The 18,523-nt window shown below is 38.8% G+C and overlaps 1 protein-coding gene across 2 annotated transcripts in view; it reads right to left on the bottom strand.

Moving 5' to 3' along the window:
• Window positions 1–4,009: 4,009 nt before the first annotated feature.
• Window positions 4,010–18,523, bottom strand: part of VAPB (VAMP associated protein B and C) — a 34,978-nt gene continuing 20,464 nt past the window's right edge. Inside the window, exons 3-7 of one of the 2 annotated variants that reach the window (XM_061441764.1) lie at window positions 13,685–13,788; window positions 11,390–11,470; window positions 10,303–10,356; window positions 10,007–10,045; window positions 4,010–8,412 (exon numbers count right to left, since the gene is read on the bottom strand). In XM_061441764.1, the coding sequence (XP_061297748.1) occupies window positions 8,254–8,412; window positions 10,007–10,045; window positions 10,303–10,356; window positions 11,390–11,470; window positions 13,685–13,788 (437 nt within the window). In that variant the 3' untranslated portion in view covers window positions 4,010–8,253. Of the gene's footprint in view, window positions 8,413–10,006; window positions 10,046–10,073; window positions 10,248–10,302; window positions 10,357–11,389; window positions 11,471–13,684; window positions 13,789–18,523 lie in introns of both variants that reach the window. The other variant, XM_061441763.1, reaches the window with a different exon arrangement.

Here is an 18,523-nt window from a genome sequence, read left to right as displayed (position 1 = left end):
TCTCCCCGTGAAGGTACTTGTGCACTGTAATCAAGACATTCTCAATTCTGGTAGCTAAACTCAGCCATCTGAGTTCTCTCTCAGCCTCTCTAAGGCATTTTCACACTCCACCAGTCATTTCTGAATCTTTTTGTTGTTTTGCATCCATTCCAATTACTCAGCTTCTCTTTCAAAATGTAAATACCCAAATTGCATCCAAAATTCCCAACCCTCACAGCTGAGACATACACAAGTATAATCACTTACTACTAACAGTAATTAAAGACAGGAACACATTCTTACTCATTAGTCTTTTACCCTGGGACTGCGTTGGAACACGTGTAGAAGCTCTTACTCTGGGCCTGGGCCTGGGTATTTTTGTCACATTAACATTTTATCAGTAGGGATTCTGTATGTTTTCAGCAGTGGCCTGGAACCACTGAATCATGTCGGGTCCCAGCAGAACCCTTCCATGAGCATCCCCACTGCATTATGGCTCTCCTTGAGTGCCCACTTTTGAAATGTGATTGTCAGAGAACACCAAGCTTTGGGGGGGATACACTCAGTTAACTCTAATCCAAAAGAAAGCTGAAAAACAAAGAATCAAATGACTTACACTGTGCTCCTTCATTCACCCCATCTCCTTTTTCATCTCTTCCCTGGGTGCCAAGCTAGCCGAAAACTCTGCCTGGGCCATGCTGTCCCCTATGCATTCCTCCCCATCAGCAGATCACAGACTGCCCTTAGGAGATACTGATACAAGGTTTCTACACCCACTGAACTTAAATGTGTTCATTTTTAATACTGAACATTGCTAATGAATGACATCACTTTTCCAGTTCTCTTAAAGCATCACTAGCACTAGCATCACCTGCCTCTAGCAATGGTCCTTATCCTACCACAAAGATTTCCTCTGAACTCTGGCTCTTTATCCGCCTCTCAAGCACTCCAATCCACAGTTTTCTTTTCCTTTGGCTATTGCTTCCCTCGTTAATTTTTAACATAACTCATTTTGAGTTGATTGCTGTCTGCTTCCCTTTTCCTTACTTGTTTTATATGATTTTACATCTAAATTTTTCCTTCACCACTGAAACAGGGTGGGCAGTTAGCCAAAGCTCTCCTCCTTCTTGATGGCAAAATTAGTGGATTTTTGGCCCTTTAATACCTTTCTCTTCAAAAACTGCCAAATCTAGTTCAGTTTTCCATCTAATTTCTTCACTACCAGATTTGATACAAAATTTGCTCATCTATGGGCTTTTGAAGTACCAGTTACACTGTTAGCAGCCTGCCTGGCTGTATACTTCACTCAACCATCAGGATTCCAACTCTTCGATTCATTTACCTGTATCTACATAAACAAGACAAATCCAAATAGCTTCATGTTTCATGTCTAACACTGCATTAGAAAAACAGGTCTGGGACACAGACAATGAACATTAGTCCTGACTACAGGACAGCCACCTTCATTCCCACCATTTAAATCACCTTAGAATGTAGTTTGGATTCTGGATTTCCTAAATAATTCTTAAACTGAAACAAAACACACACACACACAAATTAAATCACTTCTGGATATGTTAACAGCATTGAGCCAGTGCTTCATTTGATAAGCAATCCACACTGAATACGAGCCTGTTATTTACTATAAATATCCTGCATTGAAACAGCAGAAAGGAGATGGCTGACAAGACTTCATTGCTTCAAACTCTACACAGAGGGAAGAGGAAGAAGGAACAGATTGGTCAAAGAGGAAGCAGGAAGGTGAGTGGTTACCTGGGCTGGGAACCAGCCTGTGTGCAGCCACCCAGTGCTCCCACTGGCCAGGAGTCCAGGACAGGCAGGGCTGGAAGGGCAATGGGCACAAAGAAACTGAGATGGAAAGTAAACAGGCAGCAGAGAAGAGAAGCTATTCAGTGACACTCATCTGAACATTGGTTTCTTTGCCAAGGAGCAGGGAAAGAAAAAGGATGACTTGGAGTAAACCAAATGGTTGAGGGAGGGAATGGAGTGAGATTTGACAGCTCAGGCAGGATAGATCAGGAAAGGAATTAGGCAGGACAGTCTGCAGCCTTCACAGAAACACTGTTTTGGGCTCAGAACTGAACCAAAAATTCTTGGCTCCAGTCACGCTTGTGTGTGGCCTCCCAGTGAAATGTGAAAGCTAATACTGCTGCTTCAGCTCAGATGCTCGGGTCAAGAATGGATGTCCACAAGCAGGACATAAAGGATTCCATCCTGACACACACATGGGTTACACCTAATACCATGATGCCATTTTTTAAGTTCAACAGTTCAGCTTTTAAAAACCTAATTATACGTATCTTGAGAGAACTCAGGCACACAAAGCAGGGCAGTTCTAGACAACTTCTGGGCAGCCTTAGCTCACTTCTTGACCCGGCATTGAAGGCTTGATCAGATACTGCCTTGTACTCACAAAAAGTGGCCAAATTAACAGTGCACAAACTTGGTTTTGCCATTTCCTAAATTCTGAGTGCTTGACTTTGTGCAGGCTTCATAAAGGTCTTTTAAAAGTAGCTACATGTGGATAATTGCGTGTGGGAACTTTGCCAACTCAAACATGAGGGAATTCAAGAGGCTTTTCTAATCTTGTGAGTTTATCCACTGAAGAAAAAGATTTGATTAAAAAAAAATGAAGTACAGCTAAACTGGGAACAATATTACAGGTTGTGCCTCAGTTCTTCATAGGCACTTCAAGATGTTGGAAAGAGAAATCACAGAATTAGGAACTTATTAAAAAAGAATGAAATGTACCGATGCAGAAACATAAACAGAAATGCCAGATGTATAACGTCAACTTGTAATATGCGGCTACAATTAATTCTTCTTAATTCATTTGTTTTCTTAACTTCTTTTGTTCTGCCATCTGGAAAAGGCCATTTTCTTGTGACAGATCATAGGAGGAAAGATCCAAAGTTCAAGCTTGCTTCAAGGAAAAGCTGACTTGTTTTTGTGCTCACAGACTCAGTGGTCCTTGTTTCAGTTCTCACTCATGCAAAAGCTTCAGGACAAACTTAGGCCTGGACTGGGAGGCAAAAAGATCTACGTGGAAGTTTAGTGACGTTTTCAAAAGATTTACTCTTCAAGATACAAATGTGAAAGCAGCTCTGTGAAAGCAAATATGCCACAGAACCAGTGGAGTAAACGACAGGTACACAGGCATGTGGAAGGGCGCAAGTGCACGCTCAGTAGAGAGTTACAGGGTAAAGAGATTTCTGGCTGGTACTTGTGTTATTTTAAAAAATAATCTACATTTATCCAGTAAAAAAAAAAAATCAACCCATTAATAAAACAAACACATTTTATAGTTAAGCAAATATGAGTAGTGGAAACACACAATTACTTGTCTTCTGAAGCTTATCAAAACAGAAGTTAATAACAGCACAATGAGTAATGTCACTTTTGCACTGACCCATTAGACAAAGTGATTCAGTATACACGAGGCTGTCAGCATAACATAAAGAAATCTTAATTGGACATGGTCAAAGGATCAGCACTGCCCTGCTTGAACAATAAATCCCACTATTTATCTAACAGTAACAGATGATTTACACCAGCACTGCATCCCACTGTCATCCTTTTAGGACATGTATCCAAAGAACTGCTAGGTTTCACTCTGCAACCAACCAGCTTTGCTCAGTACTTGCTTTTCTTTGTAAAATGCCTAAACATTGGCTTACACGAGTATTTTCTAATTACTAAAGTAATTTGTAGGTATATAACTAATTACAAAGAATAGCAGCTTTCACATACAGCACTGCACTAATCTCACTCCTCTAGAGACTACTTTCTTCTTTTTCATATTACTGTTTCTGGCTCCAAAAAAAAAATCTCAAGTATGTAACTGAAATTCACTCACCACCTGTCCCTTCTCAGCTTGCTCACTTGAGGATTTGGGTAATGGATCTAACCCATTTTCAAACAATGAAAAAGCAGCTCTCCCACCCCAGGCTGCTCCAGCGCTGCTGTGAAGCACTATTGCAGCTGTAACACAGCCACAACAAACATGAAGTTCAGCACGCTTGTTTCACATGTTCTTTAATTTCAAACAGAGGGATTTTTGGTTGTGGTTGTTTCTCAGTTACTTTATATAGAAAACAGAACTCAGGATATGGCATTTCAGGACATCATGTAGAGCAAGAGAAGTATAGTTGCAAAAATGTAGAATACTACAGTTAAGTCACTGCTGTGCCCGAGAATTAAGGAAGTGTTATGATGAAGAGATGAAAATGTCATACACAATTGCTAAAGAAAAGGGATGACAGTTTTCTTTCATTAGGCAACTGCAACATCAAGTATCTCAGACATTAACAATCCATTTTTGTATGTATGTAAATACACACCATGTAAATATGCCGACTGCTAAATCAAGATTACAATTAGAAGTGCAATTTTACATGTGCAGTGAATAAAAACTGTATAGTTTACTGGTGAGAAGAAACTACAGCCATCTGCAAAATGAGGTTCCAACTTTATCCCATTCACAGCATTTCAGGACAAAAAAAAGGACATTTCAGCACATGGAATACCACCACCAAGCAGTTACAATCCTGTAGTGTTAGAAAATTGCGTTCTGGTACATTAGTCCCTCTCAATGTGACACACCTGGCATCATCTTGCTCTTCAATCCCTAAAGCTATTCAATGCTAACTTGAAGCTGGGTGCTTGGCTTACATATGCAATTGTTGCAGTTGTGCAGTCACAGCTGACAAGTGCCAATGCAGAGCAATAGTTACCATCAGTCATGCATGGAATATTTGCTTTAAGATGTGGATAACTACATAAAAATAGTAGAAATAATTTTGCATTCATTTCCCAGTATGAGGCTTCAGGACATTTTAGATACCTATTTATTCCAGATTTGGCCAGAGAGTGCAGACAGGAGTACACAGCTCCACAAAATGAAGGCTACCTAAGCAGCCTCTACCAGATCCTATGAAAATTAATGATAAATGTATATGCAACTGGGCATCTTAAAATAAGAGTAAGGACAATAATTAGATTAAGGAATATATTGATTTGTACCATTATGTATCAGTTACAGTTTTCTTATAGCTGGTGTTGTGCAAGGACACCAGACAATCTTACTTAGAAACTCTATGTTTCATGCATAACTTCTGAAGATACACAATGCCTCCAGAATAATTCACTTTCTGTGAATACTTCATGAAAACATTTGCTCTGGGGTCACTGTGTAAGGAACAACTTACAAAAGATCCAGGTAGGTTTAGAACATCCATCCAATCTGGTCTGTAATCTGTCTACAGACCGCTTTTTTAGGAACCTCACAAGAAAATACATCTTCAGATTTCTTTCTGCTGTGTATGAAAGAAGTATCTGGTTGACCAGATACATACTAAGGATTCCACTCATCAGTCATTTTAAGCTCGGCAAAAGCATAACCCTGACAATTCAGTGTTACTGGCTGGTCAGCTGTGTCAGAAATGGTGAGGAAAGACCTCAGAATTCTGTTAAGTTCCAAAAGATGAGCAGTTAATTTAGGAGTTTTGTTTAGGACTGATAGCAGGGGTCGGCCCAACTGCAGGCTACAGCTGTTGCCAACAGATCCTTAACTACAGTCCTCTGTTTGTTGGTCTCCTTGATCACACATTTGTAAGGCATCTAGCAAAGCATGAGAGCATTTTCTGAGACCTCTTTATAACCCTGCAAACAACAGGGATGACTTTGCTCACAAATGATTTAAAGTTCCAAGTTGCCACAGATCACCAAGTGCATACTGAACACTGTAAGGAAAACGGACATTCTGCTGGCGTTCCCCTTCAGCTGGGAGCTGCCCGGGCCAGCCAAGTCCACTATGGTAGCTAACGGTGTGTGTAAAATTGCCCTGCAACATTATTACAGATATACTCACAAGAAAGCAGTTCCAGGCTTCAATCCTCCCCCTTTACTCTGCATACAGCCTTTTTTTCAAAGGCCCAAACTTTTCTGAGGCTGTTTTGCAGCAGAACAAAGGGCTCTTGAAAGAGTCAATATCTTTTGTTTAAAGCAAGTTAGGAATTCAGCTTTTCTGATAACACATTTCAGTCATATCAAGATATTTACAACAGCCTCTTCAAAAATACTGCATAGCTCCAACTCCCTTCGGTTCGGGTTCTCTCAAATACATTCATCAAAGCCATGAAAACTAATTTTACAACATCATTTATAACCTTGTCTTTCTGAAAAGGTTCTCTTAAAGTGTTTCATGTAAAAGTTCTCTTTAGCTTCTACTGCCCAGAAAGCATCTTTTTTCTTGATCAGTTGTGCCCAATCTGTCAAACTGAACTCTCTGCCTCATTCTTTCCAGCTCATCTCCCATCTCCTCTGCCCTTTACAGGCATACTTGAATAGCTTTGTCACTTCCATCCTGAGCAGACAAGGCACTCACATTTTAAAATTCTGAAGATACCCCTCTCATTTCAGCTGAACCTTCTGGAGGTACTGCCAGAGTTGTGTTCCTAAGCTGAACACACCAGTAAGATTATTTTCCTCCTATCTTCTCATTAAACATCACATAAAATGTCACTTCTTTGCACTTGCAAAGCAGGAAACCCTTGAGACACAAGTGGAACAAATATAAAGGTCAACGAGCATGGCAGACAGGCTGCAGCCCAAATAGCTTTCCCAAGAAAACACAGGAATAACGAAGGAATGAAAGAAGTTGCTTTTAAAAGACCTACCTCAAACCATGAAAGATGCTACTAAAACTTGTCACCGATGGTTTTTGGACCTAATCTAAGAATATACAGGATTCTACCTGCTCAAGAGCTGTCATCCACTTAAGTTCAACGTGTTACAACACATCGAGTGTATGTATTTTGCAGTAAAAGTATGCTTAGCACAAGATTACCTCAACCTTACTTTCAACATGTTACTAAGCATCTTAACTACTGAACCCAGCTAAACTGAAAAATGGGACGTTACCTTTTACCTTGTACCTCAGCAGTCAGGACGGTTACTCTGACCAGCATTTATGTGTATCAGGCTCAGGATGGGGTGGTTTGGATGGATTTTAAGATTAGGCTGGAAAGAAAAATAAATCATCCTCAAACAAGGCTTTCCTTATGCCGTGAACTAAGTTGACAGAGAATACTGTTTCCTCCCCCCACCCCCTAAAGCTGTGAGAACATGACAAAAGTAACAAAGGAAACATTAATTTGGGGGCTTTATTTAATTTTTCTTTTCTTTTTTTTTTCCTTTTTTTTTTTTTTAAGATGCTACATAGTCAAACAGGATTGGTCTTTTACGGCATAGGACTAGTTTACTACTAATAGTTTTTGTCCCCCTAGACTTACTTACATACAAAACCAGTTCCCTGACCACTGTTTCTCCAATGCTCAGATAATCAGAACTCCCAACAATGGTGTAGTGCCCAAAACACCAGGAGGCAGAAGAATCTCGCATCACTACAGCAGCGAATTTTTAGTTCTAGTCACTGGCTTTAAACAGGTGCCTTTTCATACCATATAGTATTAGTCAATTTTGTGACAATAAGAAAACATGAGATGAAATACATTAAATAAGTTAAATATGCATTAAACATCTCTGAGTAACATTTTCATTCAACTAAATGAACCAACAGCAATGTAGCTTGGTCCCTTTATGAGAACAAGGCATTGACCTTTATTCCAAATGAGAGTCATACCAGTCAATATATGCCTCTTAATGATGCCTAGCACACTCAGCATTGCCACATACAATTCTTTTCAGTTTCTCAAGATTCAAGTGCCAAGAAATTGGTAACTTGCACAGAGTTGAAGACACTGACAGAAACTGTTAAATTTATGAGCAGAATGGTGGATTAACATATTTTACAGAAGTTTATCAACACCTCCTGCCTAACCCACCTCCAAACATCCAATAGGGCCAGCTCCGGCAGTGGAGGAAGAGTTTTTTCTATTTTTCCTTTTTTTTTTTATTTTTTTTTTGTAATTTTTTTTTTTAAAAAGAGGTCATCCAGCAACATATACCAGGGTCTAAGAATGTTTAAAATGACATATACAATATTCCATTGTAGTGTTAAATCGTGATTTTCTCCCCCCTTCATCACTGAAGCATAATCTCTTTCATTCATCCACTCACTGTACATTTGAAACTTTCTAGATTACGTTACATAGTATTTGTGCAGGGGTAATTTAAAGGCAAGACCTGTGAGATGTCATACATTAAGTTTTTTTTAAACATTGTTATGAATAAATTTAATCCAATGATATGGCAGAACCATCAAACCAATTTACAATTTCCAGCATGCTGCCTCTACAAGGCTATTTTTCCTATAATTACACCAAAGACAAAGAACAAAACCACCAAAGCAAGTAGTCTGGAGCTGAACCCTTCGTCCTTGACAGCAGCTGCAGAAGCAGATATTGGGTTGTTTGTCTGAGGTGCCTTCCTCATCCGCAGTCCATCTTCTTCCTGAAGGAAGAGATATTGATTATTTCTACTGAAAGACAGCTTCAAATATTCTCCCTTATCATATTTATTACAGGTGACCATAATAAAACAGGTGAAAGCTAATTTAGAACTCTATTTCCCTCAATAATCCTGAGAAGGAAAGTGTAGTGAAAAGAATTCTGTATCTACTTGACTAGCAGAGCAAAATCCACATGCTCTTAGAATTTTTCTCCTGTTGACTAAGGTAACAGGGGAAGCAATGAGGAAGCCTTGTCCAAAATCTGCAGAGCTCCAGATCTTCAAAAGCAGTGATGGAGGGAATGACATGAAGGTGCTTTTCTTGCTCTGTAATCAAATACAGCACTGTTGGGGAAAAGGCTTTTCAGTGTAACTAAAATTGATTGTGAAAAATACGCAACTTTAAGCCAATTATGTTCATCATTTGCCTAGTTAGATGTCACAAGCGAATTTTATCAGCATTTGAAGGGCAATCTATTTCCCCCATCACATTAATCCTGACATTTTGACATGAAACTAATGGTAGTAATTAGGATATATTCTTGGTATGAGTTTGACAGCTCTCTCAATTTAAAGATATATGAGACAACAGATAAAACAACATCATAACACAAGATGTTGCGCAGCACAGCTGTGTGTTAGCACACTCCATTACACACACACACAGAGCATTTTAGGAGACAGCAAAATGAGACTTTTGTTACCAAACTTGTATACAGCCAAAGCACTAGTGTTAGACTTTACGTGGTACAGTATTATAGTGCAAAACCATAAGATACTGAAGCGAAAGCCTCAAGTCTATACATAAAAAATAACTAATAAATCTATAATAAAAGTTATTGCAGCCTTAAAAATTGTCAGATAAGCGAAATTCTAAAGACTCGGAGTACATCAGTGCTTCTCACTTTTGAATTTAAAGGGGCAAGAATACAAGAAGAAGGTCGTGTCTCAGCCATATACATTTTTAATTCTATGTGCAGAGCAAAACTGGTTTACAAAAGTCTAAAGAATTTCTTTATGCATCAGCCAAGCCAAGCAGCATCAATGCTGCCAGAACAGAGTTCCCTTCACTGAGCTCCAACAGGCACAAATTCCAAATTTTCACTGGTGCTGTTATCTGTGATCTAGGCATTTACAACAAATGAAACTGCTGTAAAAAGAGATTCTCAGCATGGTGTTAAAGGCTTCCCATTCACTTGATTTCAGGGCAATGTGTTGGATTTGATAGGAAGCATATTTCCTATTAATCTGTCTCACTTTGGTCATTTTAACTGTAATGTATTATAGATGTATTGTAGGTGCAATTACTAAAACAGTATTTGCACAACAGTGCCCTCAAGCTCCCATAAGTTTGAGAGAACAGGGCGAAATCCAACACTGAATGCCTGCTTCAGACTGAGGAAAACAGGTGGAAAAAGAAAACAGAGAAGGAATTAAGTAGTTTGCTATCCAATCAGTTTCTCTGACTGCATGACTTGGATGCCCCTTTCAAAGAAGCATTTATTTCAACACTTTCAGTTTATAGAGGAAAAACCTACACTATCTTTTAATTTACATTAGAATATTAGAGTATCATGCCAAGGTCAGGGAACCAAACCTTTATGTTGGAAGCTTCTTTTTCAGGAAAAGGGTAAATCTGGAAAAAAATAAAGAAGTATCTTTACCTTAAACTGTTTATTCTCCTCCCGTAACCTCTGAACTTCTACTTGAAGCCTCTTATAGTCTTCCATTATTTTCTTAACTTCAGTGTCATCCAAAGAACTTATTGATTTAGACATTACAGAGGAATCTGTCTTTGTTGCAGTTGTGGATACAATTTTATTTATTTCTATGTCATGCTGTTAAAAAAGGATAGAGTGATTTTTGGTTAGTTGTTAACATCACACCACACACCTGATATTTAGGAGGAGAATCATGTAAAATTGTCTTTGTACACCTGACACGTGCCTGTATCAAAAGAAATGAACAACATTTTTCTTTATGTAACCTTTACTTCCCATTTCTGTTTCAAAAAAAACACCAGATCAGCAGCAGTAAGTGCAGACAGAATGAACTTGACTTTTCAGTCCCTGCATACATAGAAAAGGAAGTATCCTTAGTCCACGTCATACAATGCGAGTGGGAACTTACTTGCTCATGGTCTGCTTGTGGAGTATTAGTGCTCTCCTCACCTTTCCCCTCCCCAGGCACAAACAAAAGCAGCTCCTTCAGGAACCAGGGATTGCCAGGAGCTACCCTCCTGCTGTGCTGTGGTTGCCTCTCTGTTCTCTCCCTAGAGCTGGCTGTCACCTCTCCATCTTAATGACATTGTAACAATGGGAATTAAAAGCTGCCCAGTGCAAGGCGGAACAATTGTGCCTTCAGCACCTACCTACTAGGAAACATTTCTCAGTGTATTCAATCCGTTACCAGTTCTACATTTGACACTACATACTGCCATTAAAAATTAATGTGTTCATTAACCTAACAAAAAAGGATCCTGCAATATTATAGCTGCTAATTGCAACGTAACCCCTAACTGCAGTTATGTCTTCCTTACTAGCTTTCTACCAATCTACTTGCTAAAATCAGTGCTGTACCAAGGAAGCAAAAGGGGGTGTTGGACAGGAAAATTAATATTGCTGACAGTTACACCTGCTTCAGGATAAACTCTCAGCTTTATGACCATCAATCACAATCTTTCAATTTTTAAAAGAATAGTCTTTATCCTGCAATATTTCACTAAATGAAAACAGATCACCTCAGAGACTTCTCTGTGCTAGTGTTGTACGTGCATTGTTCAAATTAGCTGCTCCTCACATTAAGCTTCACTAAGATTTTTAAATAGTTTATATTGTGTTTTCAAAAGGTGATGCCATCCAGGCAGTGCAACAGAGGGTTCTGTCTTTTGCTTATATAGCTGTCTGTATAAACATGCCATTTTACATGATTTATTGTGGTATTATGTTAAAACACTCAATATGCAGTTTGAAATACTCACAGGCTTATCATTTTCCGCTGGTAGCTCAAACACACACCTAAGTTTCGAATCCATGAGTTCTTCCGGTTTTGCTTCTTTCCACTAGAATAATTTATTATTAATTTAATATTAAACATTAGTATAAAGGCAGATGAAAAATGCAGTGTGACATAAATATCATCATCTTACAAAAAGCCCACAGGTGTCTATCATGTTACCATTAAAAATGAAAAATTAAACCAAACATGTAACTGAGTGGTATCAAAGAAAGACCAGATACTATGAAGGAAACAGATTCTAAGTAGTCAGAAAAAACCCCACATGTAATTTATGAGAGAACTGGGAATTGTGTAAGAGTAATGAGCATAGACAGGGGGTGCTATGGTCCTGATTTAGGGGGAAAAAAAAAGAAAAAAGGAGGGGTACATTAAAGGAAGGGAAAGGTAACAAAACCCTTAATCACTAAGTGTTAGTTCTGAAGTCTTTGTTAAGCAATTTCTGCTTTCCAAATTCCACATGAGGTTTTCTTCCTGACTGGTATGAACTAAAGGGCTGTTATTCTCCCTCCTTGTTTTCCACCTCATTTTTCAGGATCAATGTCTAAATAATAACAGATGTGCTACATATAAAAAGAGAGTTTCCCCTCTCATCCTTCTCTCCCCCAATTAGGGAGTCTACCATAAACAAGTTCCCTTTCAATATTTTTAATAGGGATTAACAGTTATAAATCTTTGCTCAATATCTGCTGTAACCCTGAACTGAAAAGACTGATTCATAGTAGTGATACACAGCAAGAAGCATCCACATTTACATCTTGGATATCTCACATGCTTCTCTTCACTTTGACCATACTTCTGGTAGCATGGTATTGCTCAGCATATCTCAAGTAGGTGTCAAATTATGGCTAACCCCTGTGGAACCTGAGCAAGTATTTGACTCATCCTAAATAGCAGAATCGTACTTCAGATCTTCTGTGGCTGAAGTCAGAGCTGTATTTCGAGCTCCTTGGCTGCCTGTGAAGTGTTGAAAGCTTTATAGTACTCCAGTAATTTGTCTCACCTGTTTATCCAGAATAGGAAGAGCCATGGAGAGCGGTAACAAAGCTAACAGCTGATAAAGTGGTACAGGCAAAGAAATCATACTGGTCTGTAGAGCTCTGGAAAACTGGAAGGGCCACCTAGGTCCTAAAAAATGTTCTTTGCTAGCAGAGGAACATTTTCTTGGTATAAAGTAACTCATAAAAATTAAAAGGTTTAGAAAGAAAGGCAATCTGGCTTATCTTTCCAGTGGTGCAGACATTTTATTACCATTGCTGTTTTTCCCACTGGATCTTATTTTGAGGCCATTAAACAAGTATAGCTCCATAAATCTCTTTCAGAAAGGAAATGCTTAACCCTGCAGAGGGCTGCAGCTTTAGAAAGCTATTCAAAAGATGATACATACTGTAAAGACTACTGTAAAAAAGCCATAGGTACTCTGAGGTTTTTGAGGTTGGCTTTTTAAAGTAATACACATACATACAAACACACACAAGACCCACACCTTAGAGTAATGGCCTTTTCTTTTTTATTGTGTCCTCGCTAGCTACTTTCTCTCAAGCCAACAAAAGCCAGACTAGAGAAAGCCTTCTTGTGCCTTCTTGCAGTAGCAAATTTTGCTGTTATAGGAAAAGCCATCAATTGACATACCGATTTGTTCCTTTCCAAGTTGTCTTAATGTAGCCTGACACCTTATTTCTACATCTTTTGCCCTTCCTTGCTTCAGCACCTACATGCCTCTGTTACTCTCATTTGTAATCCACAGGACAAAATCTGTGAGGGCCTTCCATTTACCTAAGCCATAATAAACATATGTAGGGATAAAGAAAAAAGCAATACTTTAAAATCATCCTCCTGGAAAAAGGGCCTGCTCAAGGGAAGACTCAAGTCTGAGAGTAGAGGTATAAACATAAAAACATGCCACAGACTTAGAATATATTCTACATATTCTTAGAATATATAGTTCAAGTTGTCCTTGCTAAAAAATAATACCTTGGAAAAAATACAACTACTTAATATTTTTCTTTTCATGGCTGGGTATCTTATTACTGACAGCACTGTCTTAAAGAAGCAACTACTGATACTAGCTCTTTCAGTGCAAGATTCCTGGAGCTCAAAATAAACAGAAAACACCTTGCAAGGCAGAGATAGAAATCTGGAAAAGCTTTCAAGGATCCTTCCAGTGTGGACAGACAACAGCCCCTAGGCAACACAATGAAAGGTCTTATAAAATTATACAATTGTAAAGAAATCCATTTTAATTCATTTCAATACTTACTACTGCTTCCATATCTGAAGTATCAGCTGGAGCAAACATAGACTGAACCATAAACTTGTGTTTACTTTTCTCATTAGGGTCATAGTCAAAAGGCTGTAGCATCACTGCAAGAAAAACCCCAAAATACATTATCTTAACATTGCTCTGATGCAGACATGCACTGGTGATACAGTTACTAGATTTGAGAAATACAAACATTCAAATGGTTTCAAATTGTATGTACATTATGATCAAAACAGCCACTGAGATTGGGAACCTCACTTTGAAATCAAATTTCAAGAGATAAGGGAAACAGACTGCAGACCATCTAGATTTTTGTCTGAGAATTTTGGAAGTGCTGATCATGCTACAGTATTTCATATACAAACTACAGCAAGATAATAATAGTAATTCATAGTAAATAGGGTAATTTACATATCTTCTGGGACAGAGGGAAATATCCTCCAAGAAAACATCTTTTTTCCTTCCTCCTTGGGGCAGAAGTAATAAGCTGGCATTTTAAATAGTTGTACACATTGTATTGCTGATGGTTCCTGAGAAAGACTACAGGGACAACCTCAAACATTTTAAACCTTGAGGCTCAAGTCTCAGGATGGAAATTTCCTCTACAGGGTTTAAGAGTCTCATGGTATTTGTTTTATCAAGTGCAAATATTTCTCTTCCAAAAATAAGTTGCTGAAAGTTTGTTACCAATTTAAAGATGGAAGTTTAGGGTTAAATGCTATATTAACTTAGCCTCTGAAAGGCATGCAAGAAATCTGTTTCTCTCCATTTGAAAAATCACAAACATTCCAGCATTTGCTTATGGAGAAAATGACTGTGTTCAGGGGCAGAGAGGTTTAAGGGGCGTGCGTGCTTTTTTAAAATGTTATTTATTTATATAGCACATAACATAGTATATAGTAAAGTATATCATATATTATTTATATAATGTTTGGAATTTCTATGTCTCATCTTTTTTGAGTAAAGAACTAACATGTTAAAGTAACCTGATGAGGCACAATTATGTATTTCATACACATACATTTCATTATTAGATACTGCAAAAAGCTACCACGCCCTCAAGTTTAAAATGAACTTGCATATACTGCAATTACTGCTAACATAAAAAATGGTGGCCGGGTTTAAAATTCACTTTTCACAACCCATGAGCTACTTCAGTCCCTCAATTCAATTGCTAAGAAGAGAAGCGGCTCAAGAATTAGGATTACTTTCATTGACATTATGTGTCCAAATTCACATGCACTAACTGCAGGGTTTGTCATATAAAAGCAATATCCAAAAGATCCCATTTACTGCTGATGAAGGCAAGTCAAACCAGTTCACTTCCTTCAATGAGTAGAATATGTTATGGACATGCCACCTTTATTATGCACACAATCTGTGGCTATCAACAACCTCATGACTTTTAAAGCCCCACAAGATGGAAGGCAGCAAATTCTCTCAGACGAGGTCTTTTAAGAATTATTATATATTTTTAACTCACCTTTCAGTAATCAAACACTAGTACAAAAAAAATGTTTGCTTATTAACAGGCTGCTTTTAAAACTGTTTTTCAAAACAGAAATGAGTGCACTGTGAAAGCACAAACATTTCAAAACTGCATGATACCTCACTGAAAAGCAGCAGTGTAAGTTTTCCACCCCTGTAGTAGACACCTAACTTATTCCAAGCTCACATAATGTGTAAAATCCAACTGAGTAGTTAAAACTATCCACTGTTATGGAACTTCTCTAGGTCTGCAGTTAGATCAGTTTGCTTTGCTGAGTGCAACTAGAAGCTCATTTGAAAATCCTTATTTCCCAAGTGGTAGTGCTGAAGCCATTCTCAAAAACCAGTGACTGCTCTAAATTCCATTCACTGAATCATAAGAGCAAGCGGCTAGAGAGGGCTTGACGGTACAAATGTTGTTAGTACTTGTATTTTTAGATCAATACATGAAAGTCACATTGACACAAATTATTCAGCGAATGTCTTATAAGCCAGATGGGAAGCTCAGAAATAAGTACTTTGTTCAAGAGGAAGCCAAACCATTTCAACATTTATTCACACACTGTTGGGGGTTTCGGTGAAAGATCAGCTCCATGTAACTGTCCTAATTGCTGAAGAATTGGCTACTGTTGTTTTGACTGGAAATTGCATAACTTGCACAAGAACTGTGTGGGAAGTGTATGTTTCCTTTAAAATGCCTTACTCAAATCAGTCAACTCATCTCAAAAATTTCTGACCAGCTTCCATCAGAACCCAGAGTTCTAAGTAATAAAACGATTACCATGAACTTCAAATTTGCTAGCAACAGCATCCCTCAGGCAGGGGTGTGTATTTCAACCACTTTCTTAAACTCATCACCCTCCAGCTAAAGCACCAGAAGTATTCTACCACAAGCAAAGACTGTAAAGTCATTGAGACTCCAATGGAATGAGGAATAACACAGGTTATATTTGTTACCCCATTTGACATTGTCAAAATTCAAACACAGAGGACTGACGATATATACATCCTGTGCTGAAGTGTTTCCAAAGAAATGGAGTGCAGTTTTCTTACACATTGCTGCTACACCCCTGGTATTTTACACAGGGCTTTGTAGATAGCAAAGGCAAGGCAGTGACCACCGAATATACTCTTTCCTTTTTCTAGGGCAGTTACTGGCAATGTTAATAACAATGTCAAAAGTATTAAACTCTTCTGGCTTCCTAGAGCAAACCTGCTTTCTCAAGGAACAGTAGGAATCTGAAGCAAGGAACATGGAAGGAGGCTAAACCCTATCCATAACGCCTGCTAGGATCTGGCACTCCCTTCCACAAGTAGAAGGAACAGAAAGGTCTCCCTGCTCAGATCATCAGCAACCTTCCTCTAGTTTCCATCTAAAATTATTAATGGCCTGTTTACTTGGTCCTAGACCAATACTGCCCTTCTGCTTAAATATCAAGGAAGGGGAAGAGTCATGCACTTCTGGCACACTCCAAAACATCAATCACAGTAACTCTTGGCCTTCTGGTAAACGAAGCAAGCCAGACTCAGTGGCCAGGCCAGGCTCCCCATTCATTCCCTGCACCTGTCCTGGCTTCAACTCCTCTGTATGAGCTGCTCCCATGAGACATTCAGAAAATCTTACTAGTGCCTTGGACAAGAGCATTCATACTCTTCTCTCTTCCATTATCCAGCCTGTTTGCACATACTACGTTTGCCTTATTCCCAGCCTCATTATGTCAGCATTCTGGTCACCCTGGCCAGCCCCTTCATTTAACAAGCTTGCAATTATAGCAGGAGGATTTTATTCTCCAAGTGCATGATTCTGCAGTTTCTCTGATGAAACTCATCCTCTGTTTCTCTTACTGTAGCCTTCAAGGACACCCAGTTCTCCAGCGTCTCCTCAGCCTCCCAACTTCACATCATGATCAGGGTTTTTAGTGCACTCTTTGTGCCAGAATTGCTTATAAAAGCATTAAGCAAGATTAGTACTAGGAATCATTCTCAAGAAATGTCACTAGTAACTTCCTGCTATTTCCATTCACCACATCACTGTTTACTTACTCTTAAGTAGTCCATTCAATGGCCTATGAATCTGATTTCTTTTCTAGCTTTACTGGTAATTTTCCCAAATAGCACTGCCTGAAATTCTTTATGGTCTGGAAAGACCAAATCTACCACATTCAGGTCACCTTTACATAAAATACCCCAACAAGCTACAGGAGCAAGCCTCAAGATCAACGGTGCAATTTGATCAGCTCTGCTAGAGGTGAGTGAAGGACACTCATCTCTACAGAAACAGGCAGAATCCAGCGCACCATTGCACGTTTGTTCCATGTTTACATAGTTCCTTCTCTAAATATTTCAGTCATACAAAAATATATCAAATCTGTGAATATCAAGATAAATTCTTCTAAAGCAAGCAGACAAAACCAAACCTTGGCAGGCACTACCTAGTCCTGGGAGGCCCAGGGGAACAGGGTGCAGCAGCAACATTACCCTGGGAGAGTTAGGGGCTGCAGCAGTGGATGGGACACGATTGGTGTCTTAGAGAAAGGAGCAGACCCGTTGTGACCAAAGAGAAGAGCCGCTGCAGAAGCGCCCTCCTGAAGGCAACAAACTGCCTTTCCAAAACCAGGCAAGTTTACAAAACACTAAAAACTCCCCTCCAAGGATATCTGACAGCAACCTAAGGCTAATGTCAGCTTCTCCCCATTTTTTTTGGAAGCATGTTCACACTGTTGTCTTCAGTGGGACAGTGTGCACAGATGGTACCATCTGTACTTCCTCTCTCCTCCCGTTAAGCACCTATATCTGCAGACTCATCAGTATAGGCTTATAATTTTTCCACTTTTCCTCTGTAATCCATTCATGCCTTTTATTCAGAATTCAACCTCCTGGAAGCCACAAAATCAGATATCTCTGTGGAAATAAGACATGTTTAACAAAAATGTAATGTGTGCAAATACTCTTCAAAGTATTTCACAGTAAATGCAATGAAATCAGATGACAGCACACACATACACTTCCCAATAGTTACATAAACTCAGCTGTTAAAATTAAATGCCTTTACATAATAGGTGAAAACACGGGCTACAAACCTGACATTGCAGCAAGCAGTGCATGCTGACAGGGCCTTAAATCCTGACGGTTTGGAAAAGCTGCGTAAGAAGCCAGTATTTGAAACTCTACTAGAATAAATCAAGCTTTTCTAGCATTCTGTATGTTTTTAATGAACCACCATACTAGTACAAAACAAAGTGGAATAACATTCCAACTCCTGCCTCTGTGTTAAGGCAGAATATTCTCTCATATACTTTCATCAAAATAGCACAGATACAGTTTTACAGGAGTGCAACAAACGTAACT

The sequence above is a fragment of the Pezoporus flaviventris genome, unplaced genomic scaffold (genome assembly GCF_033815535.1).
Source record: "Pezoporus flaviventris isolate CSIRO_AGI_PZ_B2104156 unplaced genomic scaffold, CSIRO_AGI_Pfla_v1 ptg000213l, whole genome shotgun sequence".
Lineage (NCBI taxonomy): Eukaryota > Metazoa > Chordata > Aves > Psittaciformes > Psittacidae > Pezoporus > Pezoporus flaviventris.
The sequence above is the reverse complement of the archived record's forward strand: the minus strand, read 5'-3'. Positions and strand labels throughout refer to the sequence as shown.